The following is a 12,199-nucleotide window of genomic DNA, read 5'->3' as shown; positions in this document are numbered from 1 at the left end:
TGGTCGAGGACCTTGTATGGGAGGGCTGGGCAGGGCTATCTTGACGCTTAAAATACAGATTTTAACATAATAATTAATAATTAAAAATTAATTATATTACTGGCCTTTAAGTTAAATGTTTAAAAATTGGATATGGGTTAAGACTTAAGAGTAAGACCCAAGTAATTTCCCAAGTGAGGCGTAACGCGCCTGCAGATCTGTAATGAGCTTCAGCAATCATCATTGAAAATTCTCAGATTTCTTGACGCTTAATACAGATTTTAAAATTTTCAATCGTCTTCAAATCTTGGCCCTTCCAGATATTTCAATCATTTGGCTCTTATTAACCGATCTTCCCCAGTTATCCGTCCATGGGTGAGCCAAAGCAGGAAAATGGGGCAAAGAGCTCAGCCCTCTCAGTATCTGAAACTGATTCTTCAGAGTTAGTAAGAAACAAAAAAGAATACAAAACAAATATATGTAAACCCCGATTTTCAGTCATTAAGGTTTGACCTTCCCACAATAAGCTTTACACATGGCCATGATACTATCCACAGAATAACCTTTTTGCAAGCCAAAAAAAAAAAAAAACTATATTCTTTTTCATTTTCCTTTACAACCTGCAGCAGCAGACCCAATCCCCTATAGAAATGAATGAAAGAAAAAGTTGAAATTTCAGTAGAAAGTGCTATTCTATCTCTCCTATTAACAGTTCGAAAAGAAAGGATTCCAATGAGATGGACTATTGTTGGGTGAGCGAATTCTGGTTTATCATATAGAGCTTGCTACCTTGCAGCCAATAGCCAGAGCATAATTAGAGATGAGATGAAAATAGTAATCCAGCTCAAGAAAGCCAGAGCGACTGAAATCTGATACTTCTGACATTCTTGTCCGAACTTGCAGCTTCCCGCATCATTGAAGTACAGGACTGCGACGCCAGCTGAGGCAGAAGCTGCCGCTAGAGATAATGTTGCTGTTACCTGGGGACATGATTGATTAGATGTGGGAAACAATGCCTTAACGAAAAGCTCTTTACTAGAGATTGTACACCTGATCTACAAAATGTGACGCCACTTGTTGAAAACAAAATTACATATCAGATGAAAGTCTCATCAACGAATACATCTGACATGATGTTCTATTTATAATTGTCCTGATTCTTGACCTTCATAAACTTTGTGATTCTTATGGTATCTAAGCAAATAAGACGGTGAAGGTTTGGCAGAGGCTAACCCAATCTCCAACAACGAAGAGGCTAACCAAGACAGAATTGTGAAGGACCTTCTTTCTCACTAAAGCATATGCATCCAGCAAGGCAATCACAAAACTCAAATGACTTGCAAACCCATCGAAGCTATCAAGTAACTGCAATTCCAATAGAATTCTCAGCATCAAGTTCCTATACATCAAACATTTAAGCATTGCTATCAAGACACAAGAAGTATTTTTAATCTTTATGAGTAAACAAGTTCTAAGGTGTGAATATTCATACTGTCAAGGAAAAGCCAAAGTTTACTGATGGTACTGGAGTGTATCATACTATAATTAGTTTTACCAAAGTCCTCCATCTATACCCAAGTCGATTTTCCATCTCCACAAGAAGCCTGGTTTCACGCTACACAAAATGCATTCTATCCAGAGTTTTACGATCAGTTTAACATGTTGAAAAGTCAAAGCTCATTCAGCTATTTCAATTTCAGTCTCAGTTACGCGTTCCGCACCAACTAAACTTGCACAGTTTAAGAGAGCTTAGCATATAATGGCTATTTGATTAATTAAATATTATATATCATGCATAGTAAAATGCAGTTGTGGTCCGTGTAAGTAATATTCAAATGTTTAGGCATGTCAGAAATAGAGAGAGAAACAGAGAGAATAACAGCTGAAATATCATGGGAACATGTCCATCATCTAACCACAAAGATACAAGAAGCCCGATGTGCCAAAAATTACCACGTGATCATCTCAGGCCTAAATTTTCAGGGCATTCTTCTAATTCTTAGTAACGCATACATTCATCTTTAGGGGAAATCAAAATATCCATGTGAAGAATTTTGCTTCAAAATCAATCAGAAATAAGACGCTGAAGCGGAATCATTTAGGTTTTTGTTGAAAAAAATGTGAAAAGACAATGAATGACAACCAGATTTTACCAATGTGGCAGGGTTGGTTGTATTAAGTTATTGTACAGAACTGACTAATGCAGTCCAGGCAGCATTCTATTGAACATCAGTGAAATTTTCCCAGTGTGACTGAGTAAAAGTAGTTTCAAGGCAATAGTCAAGAGTTAGATGTTGCTTTCTTTTTTTTAAAAAAAAAAAAGTTAGATATTGTTATATTTTACAAACATATATAATGGTAAATATTACTCCATCCCTTTCTTTTTATAAGCAACTTTGGACTGTATCACGTAAATCAAAAAATTAGTTAAAAACAATAAATATGTAAAAATTAGAAGTTCTTTCTCCAAAATATTTTTATTTATGAAGGAGGGAGAGAGTATAAGAAAAATAATAAGAAAATTATTACAAGAAAGAGGACTATAAAAGAGAGAAAATATAGATGGAAAGAGATGATGGTTTGAAAAATAAGATAAGAAATATATTAAGTATTAAAATAAGTAATTAATGAGGATAAAATAGAAAATTTGTTATAAAAATTTAAGACACCCTGCAAATATTGTTTGTATTTGAAGATAAGAAGGAGATAATAGCTGTTGCTTATTAAAAAGAGACGGAGGTAGCACATTCAATTGTCAAATACATGGAAAAGCAACTAGGGCGGGCATTAAGGAAGTAGTGACATACAGGATTTCCCTCTCTAATTTTCCAAAAATTTGAGAATGAAAATGCTCCCTACTCCCCAGAATACAATGGATTAATATTAGATTCTGCTTCGATGACATCTGAAACAAGCAAGGGAAACAAAAAAAAATCCCCAACTTATTAGAATGGCCACATAATACATGTCGATAAGACAATCCATATCCTCCCTTGATCTCCAGCTCCCAGCAGGACATGTATTACGCAGCGAGATTTTAATTTTGCAACCCAAAACGTAAGAGACGGATGTCTATGCGTTTAATTTCTTATATGTAGTGACTGCATTCAATAAGGTAACCCAGTAGCGAATCTGAAACTAGGTACATTCGATCTAGTCAAGTCAAAATTATGATGCATTTCAATTGTAACCAAAATTGTGTCCCATTCTATTCCTCCGATCCTAAATGTAATCCATTTTTGTAGTATTATTTAACGGAGTCATTAATGTCTACCCTTAGATAACAACAAAAAAGCCCACATGTACTCAATTTGGATGCAAGGTGCTGAACTTAAGAAGGTGAATTTGGTTGATATTCATAAATCACAAAACGGCGTTTTAACTTCAAGCCAAATGAATCGAATCAATTACTCACACAGGGATAACATTTGACAATAGTGTTCTGAAAGCGCAAGAATCGCCCGCAAAGACACTCCAGATTTCAAATTCCAAAGAAATAAGCGCAGTAGAAAAAGAATTCTTCTTTAGGATGAGTTGTATTACCAAAAAGCCGTGAAATTGTAGAAACTGGATGTGGTGCCCATAGCAGCAATTGATCCAACAGCGAAAATGCACTGTGACAACCTCAGGGCCAGCGCAGTGAGAGTACCAGGTGTCCCAGGAAAATCCTTCATTTTTTTTGTTCCTCAATATAAAAGAATCTTCAGATTCTGACTGGTAAATACACAGTCATCTTTCTATTTTAGCAAAGTGCAGGGAACAAAATCACCCAAGAAGGGGGGAAAGGGCAAAGAAAGACAAGACCCCGATTATCCACTTTCCTTTGGGAGACTAAACACAGAGAGAAAGTAACAAAGGAATCGACATCAAGAAAGGAAGGGCGCTACAAATTGAAATTCAAATCCGGGATGAGGCAGAGCCTAAACCGAAGATGAAGAAAATGAAGGAAGATGATGAGATAAACATAATCGGGTCGTGATAAAAAAACAGTCAACAAGAGGGATCGGCGCGCAGAATAGCAAGAAGTAACTAGCAAGAATCAGAGAAGGACCAAACAGCCCCACGTTGCGTGCTTTTGGGGCATCTTCTTCTTCTGACGCGATGACAGCGAAGGCTGAGCGCACGCGTCTAGAATGAGCGTGGGTGTGAAATCCACGGCCTCTGACTCAGAAATTAGCGGGGGCTACTTTGCCTAAATGCCACGTGTTTAGCACTCATCAGTCATCACCGGCTGAAGGTCAATTCGTCGGCACATGAAATTTAATCCGCCGGCCTTCGGATTCGCGTATAAACGGCGCACATCTGAAATTTATTACCTACGCTACCGCTGATAACTGAAATGGGTCTCTCCACGCCGCTATATAAATAATTAAATATATATTATTTTTATTTTTGATATAAAAATTAGTTAAATATGTTATTTATAATAAATATATGTTATCTTTCCTAAAATATATTTACTAATCAAATGTATTGACTAAAACTATTATTATTACAAAAATTATCTTAAAAATAAATAAATATGATAAATAAAATAGATTTGAGTCTTATATTTATAATCAAAATAAAAATAAAATAAACTCTTGTATTAAAAGAGAGGAGGTTGTAGTTTTTTTTCAAAACACCTGCTATGTTACCTACACACACTCGGAAGTCGTTTTGGGGGTGGGGGTGGGGAATTGGCCTGCCTTTATAAGTTACTACCTCCGGTCCTTAATATAAGACCCCGTTTGACTTTTTGTGTTGGTCCTAATTATAAGACCCCAATCCATTTGTCTCTTATATTTGTGCATTCTTTTCCAAGATAATCCTTCTAATAATCATAGTTCTAGCCAATACACTTAATTAGCAAGGATATTTTAGGAATGACAACACTTATTTATTACAAATAACTAACTTAACTTACTTCCTTAATCTCTTCAAATAAGTCAACTGGGTCTTATAATTAGGACCGGAGGTAGTATTTTGGATGAAAAGATAAACTTCTAAAAAAAATTTCAATTTTCTATGAAAAAAATGAAGAAGAAGATATTAATTTTTATTTATTTATTTATTTTTCTGGCGAAAAATATTGGCTGAAGGTTGAAGCCCATGGAAGACAGAGCCGGGAAAAGAGGCTACAGCTATTTGGTAGGGTTGGCAAAACTCGGCTCAAGATCAACTCCTCTACTGATGTGAGTTACTTGTTAGTGAGGATCTGCTATATTTGCTATTTATTTGCTTTCAAAAACGCAAAAGCAGATTGATGATGAGATTTAGCCTTGCTGCTGTTGTTTTGTGCTGACCTTTGATGAATGCAGTTTTCATTCAAACCGTAAGATGAGCAACGATCTCCTGCCAAACGTATCTGTGAACGGGGCTTCAATTCCAAAATAAACTTTGCTCTTCGTATTGGTTATTGGCCGAACAAATGGATATGGGAAACTCCACCCAGCAGACTAGTTTATTATATTCTATCAAGATTGAGAATTGACTTTTTTCACTTTTGATGACCAGTAATTAAAGTGAGGCAAAAATAAGACGGCTACCACCTGTTCTTTGCAAACGATGTCTTGGCTTCAGTTCTCAATATGCCACGAATTCAATGTTGAATCATTCAGTTCTTAGAACGTTGAGGAGACGTTTCAAACCCCACGACAAAGTAGCGATGCCAAGAAAAAAGGCTAAGCTTGAACAGACAGAGTACAGCCAGCGGAGATAGTTCAAAAATGGAAGAGAATCGGGGAACACTTGATCTTAATATCTGCCGTGTCCGCAAGCTACGACTCATCATCAATCGTCTACACACGCTCCTCCATTCCACTGCTTTACTTTTCTTGTTCTGCTACAGAGTATGCTTCTTCTTCCAAGACCTAGAAACCAAAACAAGCCCCTTGTTGTCCTGGATTCTTGTTTTCGCATCAGAAATCCTTCTATCCTTCATTTGGATTCTCGGTCAAGCTTATCGATGGCGTCCCGTTTCGAGAACTGTGTTTCCAGAAAGATTACCAGAAGACGACAAGCTTCCTGCTATTGATGTGTTCATATGTACTGCAGATCCAGTGAAGGAACCCACTGTGGGTGTTATGAACACTGTACTGTCAGCCATGGCTTTGGATTACCCACCTCAGAGGCTTCATGTGTATCTCTCGGATGATGGCGGTTCCAATCTGACTTTGCATGGTATGAAGGAGGCTTGGAAGTTTTCGAGGTGGTGGCTTCCCTTCTGCAGAAAGTACAGAGTAAAGTGTAGATGTCCCAAGGCTTTCTTCTCTGCTTTCGAGACAGACGATGATTTTGCTGGGAATAGTTTGTTTATGACAGAGAAGCAAAAGATCAAGGTTTCTCATGAAGCTGTGTTTAATTGAATTATGGGCTATACATTGTTGCTTCTTGGTTACAAGAGTCAAACTTCTTGCAGGAAAAATACGAGGCTTTTGAGGAGGAGATAAAGAGAGCCAGAGAAGGCAGAGCCCCGAGCAATGATGAGCGGGATCACCCATCTATCATTGAGGTGTGAGCTCAATCTGTCCAAATGCTGTTTCTTTATTTCTCACTGAAGCCTTGAAAAAAGAAAGTTCACAGATTCCAAAACACATATTCAACTTAACTAACTTTCTTAATATTCTCAAATTAATTACACTGTGGAGCTGAAACTCTTTCATATATAATGGTAATTAAAAAAGAATAATGGTTGGCAGGTGATCCAAGACAATACAAGTGAAGTGGAACAAGTGGAATTACCTCTTCTTGTCTACGTTTCAAGGGAAAAAAGGCCTTCTCACCCCCACCATTTTAAGGCTGGAGCACTGAATGTCCTTGTACGCCTATCTCTCTCTCTCTCTCTCATTTTTGTCCGTATGCTTCCGATTATAATGTACATAGCTCTTTATGCATGGATATTTTTGCAGCATCGTGTGTCGGGTGTGATGAGCAATTCCCCATACATCCTCGTACTAGATTGTGACATGTTTTCCAATGACCCTACTTCAGCTCGACAGGCTATGTGTTTCCACCTTGATCCTAAGATATCACCATCCCTCGCTTTTGTTCAGTTTCCTCAGAAATTTCACAATGCCAGCAAGAACGACCTCTACGACAGTCAATTGCGATCCGTATTTACAGTTAAGGCTGCAAAAAAAAAAAAAGACTTTTCATCTACCTGACATCTATATCATCAGGCTTCATTAACTTACTTGAGTTTTTATGGGCAACTTTAATTAGGTTAAATGGCAAGGTATGGACGGGCTTCAGGGTCCCGTGTTATCCGGTACAGGCTTCTATATTAAGAGGGCCTCGTTATGTGGAAAATTCACTGACCAAGGTATTTGAGCATGATGTTATGCCATTTATTGTTTCAAAAACAAGTTTACAGTGATTATTCAAATATGTTAGGCACTGACCTGATGGAACTTCGACAATATTTTGGCTCATCCAATGAGTTCATCAAATCCCTCAACCAAACTACATCTCTGCTATTACGGAGCCCGGTGGGCATGCATTGCTGCAAGAGACTCGGCTATTGGCTTCTTGTGACTATGAAATCGGAACTAAATGGGGTCAAGAGGTAAGTAGATTGTGCATAAATATGTCAAATATAAGTATCCAACTCTAACGCATAGCATATTACATCGAATGGGATGCCTACAAACAACGAATTATATTTCTGCAGGTCGGTTTCTTGTATGATTCTGTGGTCGAAGATTATCTCACTGGGTTCATCTTGCATTGCAATGGCTGGACTTCAGTATTTTGTGAACCATCTAGGCCACAGTTCCTGGGAACAGTTACCACGAATTTGAATGATGTACTGATTCAAGGATCCAGGTGGAGTTCTGGACTGTTTGAAAATGGTATAAGCAAGTACTGCCCCCTTATACGTGGGCCTTTCAGGATGTCTCTTCTTCAGAGCATGTGCTTTGCAGAACTCACATATTTCCCTTTATATTGCTTGCCTCTTTGGTGTTTCGCTACCATCCCTCAACTCGCTTTAATAGATGGAACTCCCCTGTACCCTAAGGTAACACTAGCAACCACTATATATATATATATATATATAGAGAGAGAGAGAGAGAGAGTTGTAAACCTATAATTTGAACCCTGAATGAATGCCTGAAGGATTAACATGCACTAAGTTTGTTATTCTCAAGATTTAACTTGTGCATTTGCTGACTGAAGTTGAAAACGCTTACTAATTCAGACACCAAATAGTTTAGTCTTATAAAGTTCCTTTGCTCCTATTTTCCCCATAACTGCTTCAAATATTTAAACTCATTTTCTTTTTCTTTCTTTGGTTCTTTTGAGTGTTTGATAGGTCTCAGACCCATATTTCCTGGTCGTGTTGTTCATTTTTGTGTCAGCACTTTCTAAGCATTTACTGGAAGTCCTTATAAGTGGAGGAACACTTTATCAGTGGATTAATGAAGAGAGGATGTGGATGATAAAATCAGTCACATGCCATCTATATGGATGTTTGGATGCTGTGATGAAGAAATTTGGCATAAGAGAAGCTAATTTCTTGCCCACCAATAAAGTGGAGGATGATGAGCAAACGGGGCTATATCAAATGGACAAGTTTGATTTCAGGGCATCAAATATATTCCTTGTACCAGTGCTTGCCCTCCTTACCCTCAACATAGCTTGCTTCACAGTGGGTACTTATAGGGCTGTTTTTGTGGGTGATTGGGATAGTATGTTCATTCATCTGATCCTTTCAGCTTATATTATTGTTCTAAATTATCCTGTTATTGAAGGTTTGGTCATTAGGAGAGATAAGGGGCGTATTCCATTTTCAGTAGCTGTAATATTTGCCGTCCTGGCCACTCTTGCGGGTTTGGTATTTTATGCGCTGTCCAGGAATGTGTGAAGTGACATAAGCGAAAACACATCGCAGAGATTCTGTTTTCAATTTAGATAAATATTTTGCTTCAATCTAAAGGGTTGAATCATATATAAATGTGTGTATTTATATATATATATATATATATATATTTCTTCCCTTCTTTTTTTTTTTTGGTAATCTTGCTTTCTTGTGATCCTTTTATCACCAAATGAATATATACATGCATATATATATATATATATTCTTTGGTTTTAGTTTGGCAGGTCTTGCACATCCCACGAGCCATATGTTCTTTTTATTGTTACAACCCAACCTCTTAACAATTTGCCAAAAACTACATGTTGATGGTAACAATTAGGGTCGGCGGAAAAAAAGTAACAACTTGGAAATAACTTCGGGTCCACTATCAACTCTCATTGGGTGACGCATAGGATATGATTTATGATTTAAAATGACTTTAAGGTAGAACTGGGCTCTAAAAGGAGTTTTTGCAAATGGGCTCATATGGTGCCCCGCAGTGCAAAATTAGGAGAAGGTATTGGGCCGAAGGTCATCTTTTGGCCCAAGTACCGCGGAAGCACCAAAAATTCACAATGAGTTAGTTCTGACCCGTTTATCATTTACATGTCGTTATTCATAGAGACTGAGGAATGCAATTTTTCGAAAGCGAAGTCCAAGATCTAGTTACATATGAAGGGGAAAAAAACTTCGTACCAAAAAACATGTTTCTAAGAACTCATAATTTTGTATCTTCTTTTAAAAGATAATAAAAATTCTAAAATTATCGAATATAATTACATAAACACAATAGGTATTGCAAATATATATATTTTTATCTTCTCTTACCTGATTTATGAGATTTCAGAAAATTGTTTGTGCGCAAAACGTAAGTAAATTAGGCAATTAAATCAATGTAATAATATGTAATAAAGCATAGATTCGCAATGTATAAACACAGTGAACGTTGGTTTAAAAAACTGTTTCGCTCATTGATAAAACTGTACGTGTGTGTGTGATTTGTCAGAAAATGTGTCTAATTAATAATAATAATTTATGACATTTTTTAAGAAATTAATAAAATCCACTTTTAAAGCTTTTGTTTTTTTTAATGGAAATTAAAGTTTTTGTTTTAATATAATAAATAAATTAAAAACCTTTGTTACTTATATGTATAGCCCTTTGTAGACCAATCACAAGTCCTAGCGTAACTTAGAGGACAAAAGAGCTTTACTACTTGTCGGTATCATAAAAAGCATCCTAAACCGATCCAGCCAATGCGTCCTTTATAGTTTTAGTTTATACTATGGCTCACATGCATCGCTCAACCTCAACTAGTCAGAAAAAACCAACACAGATATCGATCTAATTGTTTTATTCTTTTATGACAGAGAGTTTCCGATAAGAGAGAGCCATTTCGTTGATGGACGAGACTCCAATGCACACATAGAGAGAGAGACACACACATATAAGCATATTGAAGCTGGAATCTTTCTTATCTGCGTTTTTTGTCATGCATAAACATGGTAAGCATTCATTATTGATTATACATAAGAGCCAGATCCAGCAGGTAAAAGATGAAAGACTAACAAATATGAGCGGCAGAGACGGCACCTTGTTACACTTTGGGTATTACCTGCAATTTCGGCTCTACAACCTCATAAAATCAAACCCATATTTAGCATCACGTTGCTTCATCTTTTGATGAATCTGGGTTGGATATAGCATGATCTTTTGTCTATCTGAGCTTCTCTGATCACGTTCCTTCCATTCTTCATCACAAAATGGAAATAAGGAAATCTTCCTGCACTGCTCTAGTTTCTGGATTGAGACAGCTTGCCAACGATGATATACTTCAAGTTCTCATCTTATGCTGGTTTGGAGTCTTCAATCTAGGAACCAAGTTCAGTTTAAGAAATTTGAGCTTTCTGGTGATTCAGATTGCCACCACTGACTGACACCGAACCTGGCATGGAAATAAATGCCCTAAGACACTCAACTACCTAGCTACAACCTCTTGTACATACTAATGACCCTCCTAGATATATTATCTGGCAGTGCTTTTATCATCAGTTCGTCCATCTCTGTCAGAATCAATCTTTGTTGATATAATATTTTATCAGTTCTTCGAATTCCTCTGTCAGGATCGATATCTCAATTAATATATTGTGTAAGATCGTTCGTGATGAAGTTGCTCCAGGCCTCTTATGTCACATGATATTCCTATACGAGGTATCAATAACAAAGAAAATTTTGATCCTATAATGTACATCCTCTAGTCCACTTCCCGCTCTATAGCTAATGGTTCTATACAACAAGGAAAATTGCTGTTTTTGACGCCTCAATTACTCAAATTTTCTTTGTATTACAAAAGTATAAACGAAGTTAAAATATGGTCAAAATATTCTGAATGATAATAATTCATAAAAATATAATTAATTTAACTTGATAATTTCAATGCTGCTTTTTTTTTCCTGGCAGAGTGTCATTATCAATCGAATATATATATTTGAATTGAAAACATTCCTTAATTTTTATTGATCAAATATATTTTCCTTTATTGTATTATGCACAAATAATATACGTTTCTTTTTTATTATAGAGACGGTCAATTGTATCTTAAATTTATTTTAGATAGTTACCTGAAAGATGAGCACAGTATTATCTACTGGTTATTTTCATCTAACTGATGGGTAATGTGACACATGGCCTGGAGCGAAGAGTCAACAATACCTTGAGTACTAAATTTGCCCGCAGGCGAAAAGACTCGGCGCGTCGCAGATTTGAAAAGAGCTTAATATGTAACCTTAGCTAGTGTACCTAATACCTGCATCTGATTAGACAACATCGCATCTCTGCATTCTAATTTGGTGTGCTCCAACAGAATTTATTTTGTTGTCAAGTTGAACCATGGCCCATAGAAATGCCAAACTTCTCTCTAGTCAAATGCGTACATACTTCATCATATTTACTCAAAAGCTGTCGGTTAATCAGTAAATTCATCACCAATGCTTCTATTCACTTAACAAATGAACGGATTCTGCAATTTACTAAACAGTTTTATCGACTAACACTCAAGTATATCTTTGATTTTCTTGTAGAATTAGAGCAGACATTAGAAATTTATATACAAGTGCAATGTTAAATATAAGGGAATTGATGACATATTATGTATCGAGAGTGAGTTATCTTCTTTTTTTCCCGTTAGCCGTGAATTAAAGCGTAATGTAGACCTCATTGGTCATTAGCACAGAAAGTGAGAATGGCCATATATGTAGTGTTTTATATAGTACTCCCGTTCCTTATTATAAGAGACAAATAACCGAAGTACGTTGATAACAGTTAAAATTAGTTAAGAACAAAAGTATAATTTTTTCCAAAAATGCCCTCATTAATAAGGAG

General features: G+C 36.5%; 1 protein-coding gene and 1 pseudogene across 1 annotated transcript; one reads left to right on the top strand and one right to left on the bottom strand.

Annotated features, from left to right (window-relative positions):
• Positions 1-439: 439 nt before the first annotated feature.
• LOC114751189 (CASP-like protein 5B3) lies at positions 440-4,098 on the bottom strand (annotated as a pseudogene).
• A 1,314-nt stretch (positions 4,099-5,412) lies between these two features.
• On the top strand, positions 5,413-8,908 carry LOC114751187 (cellulose synthase-like protein G2). Its single transcript, XM_028939847.1, is given in 9 exon segments — positions 5,413-6,299; positions 6,380-6,472; positions 6,660-6,779; positions 6,870-7,082; positions 7,183-7,261; positions 7,327-7,413; positions 7,416-7,525; positions 7,631-7,978; positions 8,273-8,908. Coding segments are annotated over 9 exon segments (2,214 nt in total). The 5' UTR covers positions 5,413-5,687; the 3' UTR covers positions 8,825-8,908.
• Positions 8,909-12,199: the final 3,291 nt, after the last annotated feature.

Source organism: Neltuma alba, unplaced genomic scaffold (assembly GCF_004799145.2).
Source record: "Neltuma alba isolate B1F8T4 unplaced genomic scaffold, ASM479914v2 tig00006796_pilon, whole genome shotgun sequence".
In the NCBI taxonomy this organism is placed as follows: domain Eukaryota; kingdom Viridiplantae; phylum Streptophyta; class Magnoliopsida; order Fabales; family Fabaceae; genus Neltuma; species Neltuma alba.
Note: the sequence above shows the minus strand (reverse complement) of the source record. Positions and strands in the feature narration are given on the sequence as shown.